This window comes from Strongylocentrotus purpuratus, unplaced genomic scaffold, assembly GCF_000002235.5.
Source record: "Strongylocentrotus purpuratus isolate Spur 01 unplaced genomic scaffold, Spur_5.0 spur5_scaffold_12, whole genome shotgun sequence".
NCBI lineage: Eukaryota > Metazoa > Echinodermata > Echinoidea > Camarodonta > Strongylocentrotidae > Strongylocentrotus > Strongylocentrotus purpuratus.
This window is the reverse complement of record NW_022145597.1, coordinates 17,995,707-18,014,727: the sequence shown is the minus strand read 5'-3', so window position 1 is coordinate 18,014,727 and position 19,021 is coordinate 17,995,707. Positions and strand designations below refer to the sequence as shown.

The 19,021-nt window shown below is 37.9% G+C and overlaps 1 protein-coding gene across 1 annotated transcript in view; it reads right to left on the bottom strand.

Moving 5' to 3' along the window:
* LOC577005 (dynein assembly factor with WDR repeat domains 1) overlaps positions 1 to 18,071 on the bottom strand; it is a 29,678-nt gene extending 11,607 nt beyond the window's left edge. Inside the window, exons 1-5 of the mRNA XM_030981979.1 lie at positions 17,926 to 18,071; positions 12,771 to 12,843; positions 10,601 to 10,745; positions 9,008 to 9,189; positions 6,647 to 6,746 (exon numbers count right to left, since the gene is read on the bottom strand). Of these exons, the coding sequence (XP_030837839.1) occupies positions 6,647 to 6,746; positions 9,008 to 9,189; positions 10,601 to 10,745; positions 12,771 to 12,843; positions 17,926 to 17,965 (540 nt within the window). The 5' untranslated portion in view covers positions 17,966 to 18,071. The remainder of the gene's footprint in view (positions 1 to 6,646; positions 6,747 to 9,007; positions 9,190 to 10,600; positions 10,746 to 12,770; positions 12,844 to 17,925) is intronic.
* Between the last annotated feature and the right edge of the window lie 950 nt (positions 18,072 to 19,021).

Sequence of the window (19,021 nt, the reverse complement as noted above, 5' to 3'; positions counted from 1 at the left end):
AATCAAAAAGTTGAAGTAAAGTGCAGTAAAAAGGGTACCATCTTTTGTATGAAACACATAAAATGGCTAGTAACACTATCAAAGCAAAACGGTAAATTACCCTCATTATAAACCCACTGTTGGAGACTTATTTTCAAGAGAAGTAGATACTATCTCCATTACAAGTAACCTTGACCATGCTATGCATCCTGCCTTATTGTATCAGGGTCAAGTTGGATTTTCTCTCTCTCTCTCTCTCTCTCTCTGTCTAGCTCTTTCCCTCTCTCTCTCTATCTCTCCCTCCCCCTCTCCCCTCTCTCTCTCCCTCTCTCCCCCTCCCTCTCTCTCTCTCTCTCTCTCTCTCTCTCCCTCCCTCTTTTCCTCCCTCTCTCTCTCTCCCTCTTTCACTCACTCTCTCTCTCTCTCTCTCCCTGAGCATTTGTAATGAATGAGGTCAAGTTGAGACAGCTTTCACTCGATACAAGCTGGCATTCCATAATTAAGGCTTATTAAGCTACATGTTAGGAGGATGGCAAATACATGTGTTCTGTCACAAGTTGTTATTACTAATAACACTCGTACAATATCAATCGCAGGAGAGTTGTAGTAAAAATAGCAAAAATAATTCAGCTTCAACTATGTTGTCTCTTTAATATGAACAAAACAAGAAGTAAAGTGCAAAACTTGTTGTGATTCTTTACAAAGTAAGAAGAAAAATTAAATGTAAAAAAATAACATCTTGATTTTTATTTCTAAAAGGCATCAGTTTCTGTATGAAAATGGAAATATTTTGTGTTGTCTTTTTGAAGCCTAGCACTAACACTTTCCCACAGATTTTCTTTTTCTTCCTAACACTTGTGTTTCACAAGCTATTACATTTATACACACAAAAGAAAATGACTAATTATTTTATCAATTCATAGTGAAATGTCACTTTCTCTTAAATTTGGCTAGCGATGATGTGAGAAATATTCATTTTTCTTTTTCATCTAATTCAATTTCTGAGTTTTTCTAATGGCATAATTGAATTCATACAATACGCCTGAAACGGCCTTTCAAATGGAGGTCAACAATCATCTTTGAATGGGGCACTGAATACGAAAGAGCAAATTTAAATCAATTAGAAGATCAGCCGCTTTGCATAATACGCTACTTCCCGCTGTATCCCTTGCATGCATAATTCAACAAGATGGTCAAGCATCCAGTTTCACTGTAAATTGGTCAAAACTGACCTGATACCTGGTGAAGTGGCCTTTAATCTGACCCTCCCAGGCCCTGACTGACCGGCTACAGACAGAACATTGACCTCCGTCTGAACGAGGTTGACCTACTGACCTACAATGCCTGACTCATTAGCACCCACAATTGTTTCCTCTTTTTTGCTTTTCTAAATTTTCATTTCATTCATAAGAGCAGAAAGAAAAACACCCATTAAAGTGTAATGGAATGACCCTTGCATTGGCCAGGTGCTAAATAGGCTTTTGACTTTTCTGGAACGATCCATTATTATTAAAGGGGTTTGAGCCTTTTTAGTATGTATACATTGCTCCATTGATGAAGGATAAGAATCTTTCCTTTTAAATATTCTTATGAGAGAAAGCTCCGATATGTGGATTGGATCAGAAGGAAATGCTCCATATTGCACCCTGGTGTCTGCGAGCGGCTGTGAAAAGCTTGGGAGGTTAATTTATAGGCAGGAAAGCAAGAGCTGTCCATTGTATTATATTTATTATGCTATGAGAGTGTTATTAAATTGACTTCATATTATATTACTGCTTTGTCGCATTCATCACCTTTTCTACAATAATCAATAAATACGAGCCAATTTGAACTATGTGTAAGGCTGGTACTTAATAGATGCAGGCAAGTAATCTTTGTTCATTAGAATTTGTAGTTCCAAAAGATGTCCTGAAGTGATAAACATAATATTGTAAGGATAAGCACATTGTGAGTGAACAGTTAAACAGATTTGTTACATTTTCTCACTTTTTATTGGCTACAAGTTATTAGAATGGATTCGTTACAGATACATGTAATAACAGTTGGATTGAAGAAGAAGCTTAAAATATGCATCATACACTTATACCACAAAGTAGTTTTATCTATGTTGCCATGGAAACATTATGATGTGAAAATCTTTGAGATTTGAAAATGTTTTCAATTTTTAATTGGAAACACATTTTACTGGAATGTATTCCTTTCAGACTTTGAATTTTTAACAGCCATACATTAAAATAAATAGGAAGAATATATTTTTGTTTTATTGATTCCAAAACAATAAAAATCATTTTTAGAAATACATTTTTTTTTCCATCTTGACATGATTAAATGCATTAAATGCCTTCCCCCCCCCCAAAAAAAAAAAAAAAAAATATATATATATATATATATATATATATATATTAAAAAAAAAAAATTAAAAAAAAAAAAAAAAAATCAAATTTCTAGTCTATAAAAATAAGTAGAAAAGGGTGATAAAATTATAAACCCATGCACACAGGATGAATATGTAGAAGCTAAAAACCTCCAATTAAAGATATGAGTAAACTATGACATGCAAGTGATCCAGCCATACTAAATGCTCAGACTACACAAAACAAGTCTCTAATTTAGCCAGCCTATTTTAGATTCATAGTAAAGCTCCCTCTCTCAAGCAGAAACGTACAACTTTGTTGTGTGCAGTTTCATCACTCAATCTTCATTTGGTATCTACATTAGTGCATACCTGCCAACATTTGAAAATGGGAATTAAGAATTTTTAGCACGGTATGTCTTCGAAAATAAGAAATCTGTACCCTTAACAGGCGTTCGCACATGCAGCGGCAGTGTAACTGGCAATACGCGGTAAATAAATCTGTGCAAAAAAGCGAATACAAATTCGCTGCTCAATCATGCAGCCCTTCAACGCACGCAATATGTGCACTCTCACATCGGGGCATATGATACAACAAGCTTAATTTGGCTTAAAGGTACTATGTCCCTTTTGCAGCCAACCTCAAATTCTGTAGAACTTTGCAGGAATTATGAATATGTCATGTATGTCCTATCTGTAAAATTTAAACATTGGCAGTGTCCTCATATTCAAATTATGCAAGGAAACCAGTTTACTTGCTAGACTTCACTGTCAGACACTATTGAGTGACTGACTGGCTTTTTTTCTTCTTTGGTAATAACATACATGTACATGTACATGAAAAGAGTTGTAAAGGGTACATGAGCATTTGTCTACATCAATAACCCACTTCTTGTGATGGCCAAGATTAAACTGATTGAATCTTTGCGCAGCATAAAACGTACGACCATTCGGTATAATTGTCTGAAAATCAAGACTCTTACTTTTGGGCTCTATAGCCCTAAAGTCGATTTGACAACTAATAGTCGTTATTTTCCCACTTGAAAACATTTTCAAGCCCCACCTTTTTTAGGGAAGTTCTAAATTAGTATTATCTTTCAAATGCAGTTTAAATTTAACTTTTTCATTTTTTTGGCCTGCAAATGACATAGTACCTTTAAGCAAAAAAACAACAAAAACAAAAAAAACAACAACAAAAATCGAAATTTTATGGGATATCCCGGATTTTGGGGTCCTAAAAATCCAGAAAAACAGGATATTCCGGATTATTCGGGAGGGTTGGCAGGTATGTTAGTGCGGTAGCCGAACCGCAGAAATAAACGAAAGTTCGCCGAACATGGCACTTCTGAACCGAACGCAAAGGCCTGGTTCGGATGTTCGCAGAAAAATGTAAACGTTTTCACAAGCTAATTAACTTGTCAATTTGTACCTAATTTTCTTGTAATGATTGCTCATTCTATATTTACTTTTTTCCCATTTTCCTCCTTTGTGATTTATGCCTCTTCAGTGGTGGGCGCAACTTCACTGACACCCTTTAAATCCCAAATCCTGAGCTCTGCAACGTCGCGATCGCAAGCCATAAACAAGAATATACTTGCGTACTAGGCGCTGATCAAAACAAGTTTGGCTCAAACACAATCAATTTTTAAAAAATAATTAATTGTAATGATATCGGACAAATTTTACAATGTAAATCATGAAATAAACATTTATAAGAATAGTAATCGAACGAGCCTGGGCTGCTATCTCTATGTATTATAACGTACCGTAAATCTCTGTGTATAAGACGCACCTGTGTATAAGGCGCACCCCTATTTTGGGGGGAGGTGCAGTTGAAGGCGCCGATTTGTGCTTGTGAACTTGTCACAAATAAAAGTAACAATGTCGTTTTTAGAAGAATGTCTAAGATTAAAAACAATAAAGTACCTAGGATAAAACCTTGGGGTACACCATGTGTACAGTAATAGAAAAAAAAATTGAGGAATTATTACTATAAACTACTATTAAAAAGATTACTTTCAAACCAAGATGACAGACAAATTTGAGTGTTGTTGTAGTTTCCCATTGGTGAGTCAACGCACCGATTACTGAGCTGGGATACATTGCCAGGCATAGCACCATAAATCGAAACTAAAAAAAAACTAGATGGAATTCGACTGCGCGCAGTCGAAAATGATGCCTCCGTCATAGAGCAATTTTACAAACCAAAACAGAAGAAATTTTTCGGATTCAAGTTCAATTGTAATCCATTGACAGGTTCTCAGAATATCGTGATTACAAGCAATTTCTCATATACATATATATGACCCTTTGATCTTTGACCTCATGACCCTAAAATCTACTCAGTTCATTGGCTCTGCAAGATGTCCTGAGTTAAATAGTAATCCATCTGTCAGTTCTAATGAGAATGCGTTCACAAGCTATTTTTGCATACATAATGAGCCCATGATCTTTGACCTTTGACCTTATGAACCAAGAATCTACTCAGTTCATTGGCTCTGCAAGTAACATACATGACCTAATTTTGGCAGGAATCCATCAATCGGTTCTTGAGATAACGCGATCACAAGCTGTTTATGCATACATAATGAGCCCTGTGACCTTTGACCTTTAACCTCATGACCCCAAAATCTAATCAGTTCATCGGCTCTGCAAGATACATACATGACCAAAGTTTGGCAGCAATCCATCAATCGGTTCTTGAGATAACGAGATCACAAGCTGTTTATGCATACATAATGAGCCCTGTGACCTTTGACCTTTAACCTCATGACCCTAAAATCTAATCACTTCATTGGCTCTGCAAGATACATACATGACCAAAGTTTGGCAGGAATCCATCAATCGGTTCTTCAGATAACGCGATCACGAGCTGTTTTTGCATACCTAATGAGCCCTGTGACCTTTGACCTTTGACCTCGTGACCCCAAAATCTAATCAGTTCATTGGCTCTGCAAGATACATACATGACCAAAGTTTGGCAGGAATCCATCGATCGGTTCTTCAGATAACGCGATCACAAGAACGGGACGTACGTACGTACAGATGTACGTACGTACGGACGAACAACCCAAAAACATAATGCCTCCGGCTACTTCGTAACGGAGGCATAAAAAAAAAATTCAAATATGTATTTTTTTTTTCTGTACCTGTGTATAAGACGCACCCCCGACTTTCAAATTTTTTCGGCGGCAAAAAAGTGTGCCTTATACACAGAGATTTACGGTATACATCGGTAAATTCAACATGGCAGCTTCCATGACTCATAACATTAGACAACAACCGTCTCAGCACATCTTTTAAAAATATTGATTTATTGTCAAATTGAAAACATGATTCTTGTAAAATTGCAAATAAAACACGATTAAAGACGGAAATATGAATGTAAGTTCTACTTTTCTTCACAAATAGTTACGTTTAAAGCACTTTTTTTATGTGAAATTAGTGCCGGTCGCAAGCAGTGTTTTTCATCAGGAGTGGTGGGCGAAAATCCTCCGTGCTGATCGGCCCCGTGCCCGCCCAGTGTTGGCCACTATCAATCAGCGGCGACCTTGGCAAAAGTGAGTAATTTCTGTTTAACCGAAAGCCGTCCGGTTTCAATTGGAAATATCTATGATGTTACAACACTAATTTTAACAAGATTTTTTTTCTTCCTGCGGGCGATTTAAAAAAAAAAATTTTTTTTTTTTTTTTTTTTTGAGGGCGAAAAAGAGGGGTGCGGTTAATACACAAGGGCGGTTTATACAACGTTAATAGGGTGCTTTAGCAACGATACGGTACGCACAGGAGACGGTAACGCAAGCGAAAAAAAACAAACTGCGCATGCGCGAACCTGAAATCTCTCTGTCCCGTCGATTTTCAGAACGGTACTCGGCCAACATAGCGTTCGTTCCCTAAACACGACATAAGAGAGAGAGCCGACAAATAATATTTATCTAGATCTAACAATGCAGGGCACTACCATGACTACAAAAGATAAAAACAGGGAAAGTAGCTTATTCTATACCTCAATCTACAATAAATTGATGGTTTGACCGTTTAGGCCTAATTTGGGGGCCTTTTTTCATCGTTATGCATGACGCTCCGGCCAAGCCTCAAGGCCCTAGAGCACTAGCACCAAAAGGCAGCAGGTGTGCAGTTCAGCGCGGGAATTGGATACGGACTTTGCGTCCCCGTCGCCTTTAGCAGACAGCGTAAGCGCTTAAAATCACGACGGTAACAAAAGTGCGAGACCCGTCACAGTTGGTTAAACACTCCGTCTCCTGTGTTTTCCTTCTCGTTGCTAAAGCGCCCTAATTACAATAGAAAACTTACTATTTCACCTGTGTGTCCCCGTAGTGTGTGGTAACATTTGCCTGTCTCGGAGCTCCATAGCTTACATGTCTTGTCAAAGGAACCGGTAGCAATCTTGTCACTGTTATATAAAATTTAAAACATAAGATTGAAGGTTTCATCATTGCACACAGCCAAACTCCAGTTAGCCAATAACAAAATGACAACCGTGCTCTAGTACTTCAGCAAAACCCACTTCCTTGTACATATTTCTGTAGATTTTTGGGGCAGAAATTGCAAAAGTTGGTTTTAAAACCAAACCATGGCCTTAAAGTGACTCAACATTGTTGAAGGTTGCTAAAAAATTGCTTAATTTTTGTATAAAATGTTACTTACTATATTCCTTCTACTGTACTAACCCTCTGACATGCAAAAAATCCTGAACAAATTTTCAAACCACGAAGATATCTATGGTTTTCTTTGAAGGCGTCAATGTATGACACCCTCTAACAGTGATTAACAGTAAATTCTCCCAACCATTTTTGAATTTTCCCAACCGTTTTTCCATGAAAAAAAAGACATAAAACAGGCTATAAAAAATCTGTCAACACTTAAATGTCTGGAATGGAATGTAGAGCCATGTTATTGCTTTGTGACGATTCACATTCACCTAAAATGTAATTAAATTGTAATAATATAATTAAGGAATCAATCAGATCAGTTTTTCCCAATTTGTACCATGAATAATGGTCCGTTTTCACTCAAATTTTCAGATTATCTTTAATTGTACATTTAGCATTGACGTCACTACCTCAGCACCACGATCTCTCATCTGAACAATGTTACCAAGTCCCTTTAAAGGTAAAGACCAGTTATGGTCATCTGATTGCATTGTGAAAGAAACGTTGTGGAATCGATCAGATAAGGTTGATCATCTAGCATAAGTATTGATGTGTACTGCAAGGTTCTGGAATCATCAAAATGATACAAAATTTTGCCCGGTCTTAGTAAAGTTACAAGCACTGTACACAGAAAGATGTATATGGGACTACGCGACACGTGCGCTACACGTGCACGATATCTATCAGGTCCAAATAGATATAATAATTAAACAAATATATCAATTAGTAGGCGGTTTCTCGACAAAATTTGTATCATCACGTATTAGCCAAAACATATTCTTTCATATGATTGGTGATAAGAGCTTCCATTTCATGTTTTGAGAGGGGAGCGTTTCCAAAACTGGCCTTTACCTTTAACTCTTAAGCTGCCACCCATACAATGCACCCAGTGCCACAGTGCTAATCCCTATTGTGCCACCCACAAATCTCCTGTGTGCCAAGTTAATTTTAAGGTTGGTTCAAACGCGTGTTATTTAAATCTTTACAAAAAACAAATCGCTAAATTACTCGAGAAAATCCAATCTGACTGTTGTATACAAAGATGCGTAATCCAAAGCCGATAATCTGATGCACGCGATGGTACTTTCAATAGCGCTGCAAAAGCACTCAGCACGGTGCAATGGGCATGAACAATGACTGTTATTACATATGCGCCCTTGCGTGCACAAAGCATAGTAGCGATGGCTAGCTAGCATGAACGTGGCATTCAATCGATAGCGCGCTCGCGTGCACCGAGCACTATAACAATAGCGCGCTAGCAGTCTCATGGCAGGATATGAGTTAACAATACATCTTAATGAATAACCAGAAAAGGCTGCAAAATAAATATTAAATAAATTATGCATTCTTTGAAACAAAGAGATATTCTGTCATTATTTGACAATATTTGGTGATCAATTTTTGTCCTTTGTGATCGTCCATAGTATATCAGTGGTATATAGCAATGCAGCCCTGTAATGATTTTTTTTCAAAACTTGGTTTGGTTTTTAACTTGAATGCCTGAAAAAATACAAATTAAAATAAACCACCAGCGTAAATGTTAGCCATGCGTAAGTGTACATGCACAAAGAGGCAGAGGAAAACCAGCCCAAACATGCATACATTGAAAGATAGGAAGACCTTGGGGGGTGTTTCATAAATACTAAGATTGACTTTAAATTTGACTTAACTATGGCAGGCCATTCATGCCACTACTTCCTCTAACCATTCCTGGCATTGATTTCTCAAGGGACGTACAAAACGTGGTCACAAATCTACAGATTTTACATTTCTTGATGATTCATAAATGAAGGAAAAATATTATCTAAAGATCATAATTGAGAGACCAATGGTGAGAGCAACCAGTGGCTTGAACGGCCTGCCATAATTAAGTCCAACTTAAAGTCGATCTTAGTCTTTGTGAAACACTCCCCTTGTCCATCATATCTCGAGAAACCGCAAGGATTTGGCTAAAGTAAAGTATGTACATGTACATTTAAGTAAGTATAAAAGTAACACTCACCCATAAGGATTATTGAAGGCTATGGCATAGACTACATTTCTGTGCCCTTCCAATGTGTGGAGCTCCTCCCCAGATGCTGTGTCCCATACTTTACACGCTCTGTCATAACTGCCTGTGATGAAGTTAGACCCTGACTTGTTGAATGCAACATTTGTCAGAGGGAGGATGTGTGCTCTTAGAACCTGTACAGAATAACAAAGACAAAAATTAGACAAAAATAACAGTATAATTAAGTGACATAGAAAAGTTGTCTACAATCACCATTTTTGGTTAATACTCAACAGCTTATATCCTAGAGGTTAAATGATGTGATATTCCTCTTTTTTTTAATTTTGATCAGTCAGTATTTTTTTCATGAACCATGTACACATAAGGAGTTAAGGACTCATTCCTTACAATTAGGAACTTTATTAGGTTAGGAATAAATTTTACTTGAGGAATCAATTCAATTCAGTTTATTTTGCAAAGCAATAAAGAACATACAGGGTAAAACAAAAGCAGTATACAAAGTTTCACACAATTACAATTACTAACATAGATAAACACAGAAATACACAGAATCAATTTACCGGTACAAACATGAATAATACAAAGAAAATTGCTAAGGCTGGTAGCAGCCAGAAAGGAGGTGGTCCTTAAATGCGGCTGACCAAATCAGCCTATTGATAAAAAATATAACATCATTACCTAGTATCCATGTAAGATTGTTACAGTCAAGTCTTAGACTTTACCAACGTCAGTGTGCACTCTACTTTGACATAATTTTCATGCGAAATAAAAGCAAAAGTACCGTTTCCTGTTGAGTTAATGCACAGAGCCAGATGTACAAGTGTTATTGCATGCATTCATATGCATTCACTTAGCTTGCTATCAATATCACAAAAAAAAACATAAAACTAACTGTTGGAATGCAATCAAGGTTTTTTTCATAATTTGACACTGACTGAAATACTAACACAACCACTACCACCATCACAACTACTATCACAACTACTATCACAACCGCCATTGTCACCATCACCACCACCACTCCTACCACTTCTCCCAGGGGGGGGGGGGGGGGGGGGGGGGGTCACTCTCATACACAAATGCTACCCACCCATGTCCATCAACATCTAAAATGGACCCTAATGGCGTACAAAACCTTTTCTGAAATGACCCTTTTTAAAGTAAACGTCGAAACCTGTGATCCTGAAAGGGGATTTTTATGCTATCAGTGCTTGAAAAACACCCCTTTTTAAGGAAAACGTAGACGACGCTGAATCTGTGAATCTGAAAATGTACCTTTTTTTTTTGTGCGATCAGTGCTTGAAAAACGACCCTTTTTAAGGAAAACGTTGACGCGCCGTATAGCTGAAAAAGACACCCTTTCGTCGCTTTTTCTGGACGCGGGTGCGTACCGCGTAGCCAGTCATGTTTGGAGTGACCCCCCTGGGCCACCACCACTACCACAACCACCACCCTACCACCCCCACTATCACAACCACCACCACCATCACCATCAACACCACAAACACAATATGGCTTAGCTACATGTACAGTACCTGTGTATCTGAAGAATATGAAAAAAGAAAAACGATGAAATTCATTTACCTTGAAAAGGAAGAACTTATGGTCATCAGGTTTGGCAAGTTTCTCTTGTAATCTCTCTATCAGTTGTCTCACTTGGTCTGTCCTGTTTGGTGTGACCAGAGGTTCCTTACGAACAATCTCATCTAATATTGGATCAATGTCACTCCTGAAATACACATCAAAACCACAACATGGACAAATTGCAATTTCAACAACTAATTAAGATATTTTAATATAATTATTGTAACATTACAATAATAATAATAATAATAATAATATGTCTAGTTTGCCCAACGTAGCCTCATCAGTATAAATACTGTTCCATCTGAGGGCCTTGCAATCTCATTCCTAACATTTCCCCAGGGAATGATATGATTATTTTCCAGTGCATGCTTCTGTTTTATTTGTTTTAGTAATGTTTAAAAAAAAAAAGTTTAACAGTGTCTTTGCTCGTTCTTGACAGAACGACATCGGCCAAAATAATGAAACTCAAGTGACGTCATGCTTTAGGAGTACGCTGTGTTTCTGAGTAGCCTAGATTCGCAGGATTAATAAGCTCGCTATAAAATGTAAGTAAAAGAGTTGGCCGGGACGATACATTCCCCAGCAGTGGACCAGCAAAGCATAGACGCACAGAGTTTCCAAGCTAGGAATTATTACAACTCGACTACCTCGACACGACTAAAGAACTAGACTAGTCGTAAATAGTCAAATTTGACTGAACGCCATAAATATAACCAATAACAACAACAGCCCTGCAATGATGCAATCTCATTACGTTTTCCAAATTCATTTTTAAAATTGGTTGAAACATGCCAGTATTATATCATGTAACAAACATTCTTCCCCAAAAAGAATGTTTTAAAAAAATGGAGTCACAGTATTCACTGATTAACATGCTTTGTATGTACCGTAAATCTCTGTGTATAAGGCGCACCCCTATTTTGGGGGCAAAAAAAAAAAAAGTTTTTTGTTTTTTGTTGTTGTTGTTGTTGTTTTGTTGCCGAAAACCCGCGCGGGAAGGACTTTCATTTAACATCGAGGTGCAGTTGAAGGCGCCAATTTGTGCTTGTGAACTTGTCACAAATAATAGTAACAATGTCGTTTTTAGAAGAATGTGTAAGATCCTAGGAGTACCTAGGATAGAACCTTGTAATAAAAGAAAAATTTGAGGAATTATTATCATAAACTACATATTGAGATCTATTAGATTAATTTCAAACCAAGATGACAGACAAATGTGAGTGTTGCTGTAGTTTCCGAGTGGTGAGTCAACACACAGAATACTGAGCTGGGAGACATTGCCAGGCATAGCGCCGGGCATAAATCGAAACTTTAAAAAAATATTTAAAAATATTTGTACCTGTGTATAAGACGCACCCCCAACTTTCAATTTTTTTCGGCGGCAAAAAAGTGCGCCTTATACACAGAGATTTATGGTACATGTGAACTTTTTCCCCACATACATGCATGTTTAGGCCCATGCAGGCTGAAACTAGCATGTGATCCCATTCCATTCACCATTAATGAGCTCATCAAAGTGAATCAACTCATTCCACGCTCACTTCACCACCCATATTCCATGCAGTTTACCTGTACCTAAAAGGACGCATGTAAATATTTCACACCATATTATATTTGTTTACATGTAAACGTTTTTTTTAATCAAAGGGATCCGGTAACTTTGTCTCAGATTCTGAAACAAAATCCAGGATTTAGCTCATGCTGCAATGATAATTATAAACCTTTAGGTCAGTCAGGAACTCCATGACTTTCACAAGCCAACGCATGTCTGATTATCAAGATATTTATGATTGGGATTACAAATTTACAGTCTATTTGGGAAAACGAGTATGGTAAAACCGGTCACTCAAAGATTTTTTTACTTTTTTGAGGCACTCCTTGATCATTTTGAAATGCGATTTTTTTTTTTTTTTTAGGGCTTCAATATTACACCATATCACAGACACTGAACATGGAGGGCCGTGTACATTATCTAAGATTTAACATTGTTAAACGATCCCTTTAATGATGTAAAGTAAAGTGCTTACAAACTTTTGAAAGAATACCCATTTTTACTATCACTTTCTGAAACTGATAATTCTGCTTCATAACATTCATTGTGTCAGGATTGTGTATGGACAAAAACAAATTTTAACAAATAAAAAGAAAAAAGAGAGAAAGAACTTACTCCGCTTTGAGGTCTAAGAGATCTATAGATTTAGTTTTCAGCATTTGAGACTGTTCATACTCCAAGATGATACCTGCAATCAAACACAGAACAAGAAAGAACATAAAAACAAAAAGTACAGTTTCTCATCACAAGCAATATAGAGCATTCTCCTAACTAAAGATCGGGATGTTAACTCCCCTCGAGCCACATTAATGATCCTTGTAGGCGGGCCGAACCTATCATTAGATGAATGATGCAACCGCCACCCCCGCCCCAGCCAATATGTTGTAAGCAGAGGCACAGGGTGGTTCACAAACATAAATACATACATGTCAAAATTGGAAGTTGGAAGGAGCATGAAATGATGTACATGTATGTAAAGCAAGTCCCTTGTGCCTGGGTTCCATGGCTTGCTTTGAGGGTTCTAAGGTTCTTAAAGGTAGTACAAAGTTTTGTGGGGGGGGGGGGGGGTCATAAATTTGGTTCAAATGAACATATTGGAAGCATTTGCAATCCTAAAATATTCAGTGATCGTTGTCGCGGTTGAAATCTAGTCTGAAGTTATGAAATTGTAAATAATAAACTCTTTATGCTGTATACATGTAGCTCCCTCTCAAGGTCAATATATTAATTAAGCTATAAAACAATGTTTCTTGACTAAAGTCGACCGATTAGCTATTCCCGTTTGGAAATTACAGCTTACAATTACGTATTCTGAGATTTTCATGGTCGTAGCTACCATTGTATGGCCGTAGGCGCTATTTGAAATTTATCAAAATTTACCGGGAGCACCGGTAAATTTTTATATTCAATTTTTCTCGAAAGCAGAATTGTTTTAGGGGCTAAATTTTCTAGTGCTTTTAATACATCCACAGGGGCATCCAAATATATCAAAATTGTAAAGAATCACTATCCACCCAATTTTCAAAATTTCCCAAAACTTTGTATAACCTTTAATGTAGATGTACTCAGGTGCAATATGATCCAAATTTTGAAGCATTTTATTTTCTTTTATGTTTATGTCTAATATTTCATGAATATTTTTGGTTGAGAATGAGTATGAACCTGTAGCTGATACATCTTCAACCCCTTATGGACTACCCTGCACCAGGTGTTAAACAGCACTCTTAAATAATGAACAACGTCGCCCTCTCCAGGACAGCGCCTTTGCTTACTGGAAGAGGTACAGTGGGTATCATCAATCAAGGTTCACTTAAAGTTCATTGAATAAGAGTAACCCACACACATTTGAAAAAAAAGAGGTAATTTAAGAACAACAACTTTCATATCAATCTTCCACAAAGAAGTGTTCTAGAACACAAGGCAAATTCCATGAAAAATAGGGTACCGGTACATGCACATGTGTACTTTGGTGAATTTGTACTATATTTAGAGCACACTTTGTAACTGTTTTTTTTTTTTTTTTTTTTTTTTTTTTTTTTGGGGGGGGGGGGTGGGGAATGTTCTTTAATTTAGAGATCCACAAAATAAGGTATCTTTTAAACACCATTACAATTCCATAAATGATCATGCCCCCCCCCCCCCCCCCCCCCCCCCCCCCCCCCCACTTGGATATGAAGTAACATTTCAACTCTGGAAACCTCTGTCTTGTTTAATAGGCAGTTTCATATAAATTTTTGTTCAGTCTGGAAGTGCTGGAAATACTCTAAAATGATGGGTCAACCACTGTCATGTTGTAACCCAAGGTGAAGTTATAAATGCAACAAACAATGAACAAAAAAATTAGCAGAATGTACAAATTGGGCGAATAGCTGCCAGTTTCAATTTAAATTGTTTGACTTTTTCCCCAAAATGACCTTTTAAAAAAAAATTATAGTTCAATGTTGCATGTGAACCAAGTTTACAAGAATAATAACAGCTTTTAGCTGTAATTGTTTGCAAATGAATCAAAATTCAGTTTTTAGGATTACTGTTGTACAGTATGGAAATAGATGGCTGCCGCGGAAGGATTGGCCTAATAAGGCTAACTTCAAATGTTTGCGAGCCGATAAAAACAAACGGGATCATACATGTCGCCTTTAATTTGAATTTTTCTGATTATTTGACAGGTTGAGTATAAGTTTTTTGGAAAATTTAACTACATCATCACACTTAATTTTCCATTTATAACATTGCAATTCAGTCTTATATAATGTTTGATATTGTGGGTCACAGCTTTTGGTCTCAAAATGCACTCACGAAGCACGCCCTCAATGTTGTGAAACTGGCTAGTCTTGGCCTTGTAATGCTGAGTTTGCCCTGGCCTACCTAGTTTATTTGGCAGTTAGCACGATTTGGCAAAAAGAAAATCACCAAAGCATTTCACACAATATATCGCAATGCACTAGCTGACTCGAATGACTGTTTTTGTGTGAAGCAAACAGGTCAATTAGACTTCTTTAGGCAATTATCTGACATTCTGGTGACAGTAAAATCATCAGATTATGAGTTTGAGAAAGCAGAAAAATTGAATTGCATTCATCATTCACTGGTCAACTATTTCAAGTAGAGTATTAAAGTAGGGTGTCTGGACGATTTTTCAAGACTCACCAATATTTCTATCAAAAGATACAGTTCCTACTAGACTCTGCAATATTCATAGCATTTTGGTCAGACTCGACGAAAAAGACGTAAACGCAGAGTTATGTTGTTTTGCTTAAATTAGCCAAACAGCACCATCGCACAATATGCATGCGTATGCATGTTGCTATTAAGCTGTATGCGTTGTCTACGCGATACCTCCATTGACTATAACTAGGGTGTCTGAACGATTTTTCAATTTTCAATTTGGGATCGTTTTTCACCATTTTTGTTTGATATTTGAATAAAAGATGTTATCAGAATAATACATTTCAAATTTCAAGTCTCACCGATGTTTCTATCAAAAGTTACAGCCCCTTCAAAACGCTGGTATATTCATATCATTTTGGTCAAAATCGACGAAAAAGACGTCTACGCAGAGTGATGTTGTTTTGCTAAATTTAGCCAAACAGCTGTATCGCGCGATATGCAAGCGTATGCATATCGTACGCATGCTGCTAAGCCAATCCGCGACTTGCAGCTTGAGCTACGCTGTCTCCGCGACATGTGCCATTGACTAGTATGGTTGGCGTTCGTCGCACAATAAACCCGGAAGTGAATGCACGTTATAGTCAATGGCAATATCGCGGAGATATCTCCGCGATATTGCCATTGACTATAACGTGTATTCACTTCCGGGTTCTATGCCGCGAATGGCCACCCATACTTGAATTTGGGGTTTCGTTCGTGCGCGGAGATGTTACGCGATGTAACCATGGTTTGGACTGAGCGGAGCGCACGCCCCCTAATTAGCTGATCCACCAAATAGCGAGAAGGGTATTTTTAAACTGTTATCAGTTGTGATCCCTGGGGGCTAGCGAAAATATAAGCACATAGAATTGTTCCTTAGGACTGGGACTACTTATCGATCGGGGCGTCATATCTCAAAAGTGACAAACCTCAGAGTTAGCCAGGACACAATGTTTCAATTGCTGTTTTGACCAAGATATTTTTAGAATTTCGGGGGCTACGCCCCTTTAGAAATATTGGAATTTACCTGCTCTTTCATATGACACCTCATTTATTGATTATCACCTTCAGGATCACAACAGATAAAGGTTTGAATCTCGAATTGAAAAAAAAAAATTGACTTTTTTTGCATGGTCGCGCAATGCACGTAGACTGCATAGGGATGCGTGTAATCTCTATGGGAAGAATTTTAGCACACAACATCGGGTGCGCGATCAGACACCCTACTATAAGTTAAACGTGCATTCGCTTTTGGGGTTTCATTCACCAGATATTCATACGCGGTTTAAATGCATATTTATGTGCAGATGTTATGCGATGTTACCATGGTTTGGACTGAGCGGAGCGCACACCTCCCTAATTAGCTGATCCAACAAAAAGGGGAAAGGGTATTTTTAAACTGTTGTTATTGCGAGTGATTTCTTGGGGCTAGCGAAAAAATAAGTGCATTTTCCTTACGTCTAGCCGGACATAAGCCCGGGGGCACGCTTCAGGAAAGTGGACAATTTTGGAGCTAGGATGCAAACAACATTTCAATCGCTGTTTTGACCAAGATATTTTTGTAATTTTTGGGGTGTGCCCCTTTGAGGAATATGGAGAAAAACCTGCTCTTTCATTATGACACCTCATGTATTGAGTTTCACCTTCAGGATCACAAGCAATAAAGGTTTGATTTCAATTTGTTCAAGAAATCATTGACCAATTTTGCATGATCGCGCAATGCACGTAGACTGCATAGGGATGCGTGCAATCTCTATGGGAAGGATTTAATTTAGAATAGAACACAACATTGGGTGCGCGATCAGACACCCTAATTAAATAAAGGAGGGATTTTTCGGCCGGTGGCAGTTTTTGGCTGGTCTGTTGAATGCATGGTAAAATCCCTTTAAAATACATTGCATAATACTAATAGCATATCAAATATTATTCAATTTGCCAATTACTGAGACACACATGTACACATGCACATAACCAGGTGATAACTGCACTGACATGACATTGACACACATTGACACTAGCACTAGCAGCACTGTCTGTGGCTCCCCTCTGCGTTATTTTTTTATGCGGCACAGATTGGGGCATGGCGCGTGTTAAACCTATGGGAAGTACGTTCTTTCCCTTCTGAATAGTGTCTGCACGTACGTGAGACTAGTCATGTTTATAGCTAGCGCATTAGCGCTGCGAAGAAGTTTGTATATCCATCGCGAACTATTAGTTAAGTTTTATTGACTAATTATTGTGATGTTCTCCTTATTGACGTGCTGCCTCCTCTTCAGATTTCCAATTTGATTTTAATTGTTGATGTAATAATTTTCCATGCGGTAGTGGATTAAATGTAACACTATTAAAAAGAGACCTCTACTACTTATACTGTCTAGTACGCACACGACCAGTATTAGTCTGTAAATCAAGACCCCTTTTAAAAAAAGCCCCAATCTGTGCCGCATAAAAAAATAACGCCTCCCCTCTAGCTCTACCGCGCGCTAGCTCTCTCAGCTCACGAACAAGTCACACACACACTCACCCTGACAAACATGGAAAGGGAAAGAGATGATGCCTGCAAAAATGGTCATATACAGTTTAAAATGGTTACAAAATAACCCCCAAAACAAAGGTACATTACCTGGTGGGTAGTAACGAAGCAAGAATCTTTTAAGACGCATGATTTCGGGTGGCTGTAGATAAAATTATCAATTTATTTGGAAGTATTGACCGTCTAATTTGCGTCCCTGGTGATACGGCGCCAATGCAATGCAAATCATATCAGTAAAATGTTAGGGTACGGTATCCTCGAAAATATAAAGTAACAATTTGCCAAATTGCCGAGTAAAATCAGACTCGGAAAGGCATTGGTATATAGAAATAGATCTTAGAATTCATTAGAAGTGGGTGAAGCACGCGGATTACTTTACTGAAACTCTAAAAGGGATACTAGTATATCATTAATTTGTTAATGTTCTTGTTTATCTTGTTAATATAATGTTTTTGATTATCAGGCGGCCATGTTCCTATCCGCTTTAAAAAAAAGAAGAAGATTAATTTGCCAAACCCAATAATACTGTGCAAGAATCACTAGGCCTTTGGGCCTAGGCTATGCCTTCTGCATTCAGAGGCATATATGGGAGATGTTGATAAGTGCATGCCCCTCTCCCCCGCCTTCATAGCTCCACATTTCACTCTTTTGAGCAAGAAGTCTATTGACATATTGTGCTTTATATCCCTTCCCTAATTCATCAGCAAATATAATTTTGATATGAAACAAAACAATGGATAGCGGCTAGCGCTAGTTGGATCGAGTTTCTTATTATAGTTACCTGACTTTATTTGATTTATGGAGTTTCGCTTGTCTCTTTCCGGCTTTCTCTCCATATATTATATCACCCCCCCCCCCCCCCCCACCCTCCCCCCCCCCCCCACCCCCTGCACATTTCACACCAATCTGTATCACTGCATCTCACTCTAGTGTCACTCATAATAACTTCCCCAAAACTTCAGTCTATCCCGTATGAGCATTCGGACTAAAAAATATTGAATAAACTTAATACGTCAGTGGCGGATTCAGGGGGCACAGGGGGCACACGACCCCCCGGTAAAAAAAAAAGGAGGGTAAAAAGAAAGAAAAGGGAAGAGAAAAGAAGAAGAAAAGAGGGAGGAAAGAAAAGGGGAGAAGAGAAAAGGAGGGGAAAGGAAGAAAGGGGAAAAGAGAGAGAGGAGAGAAA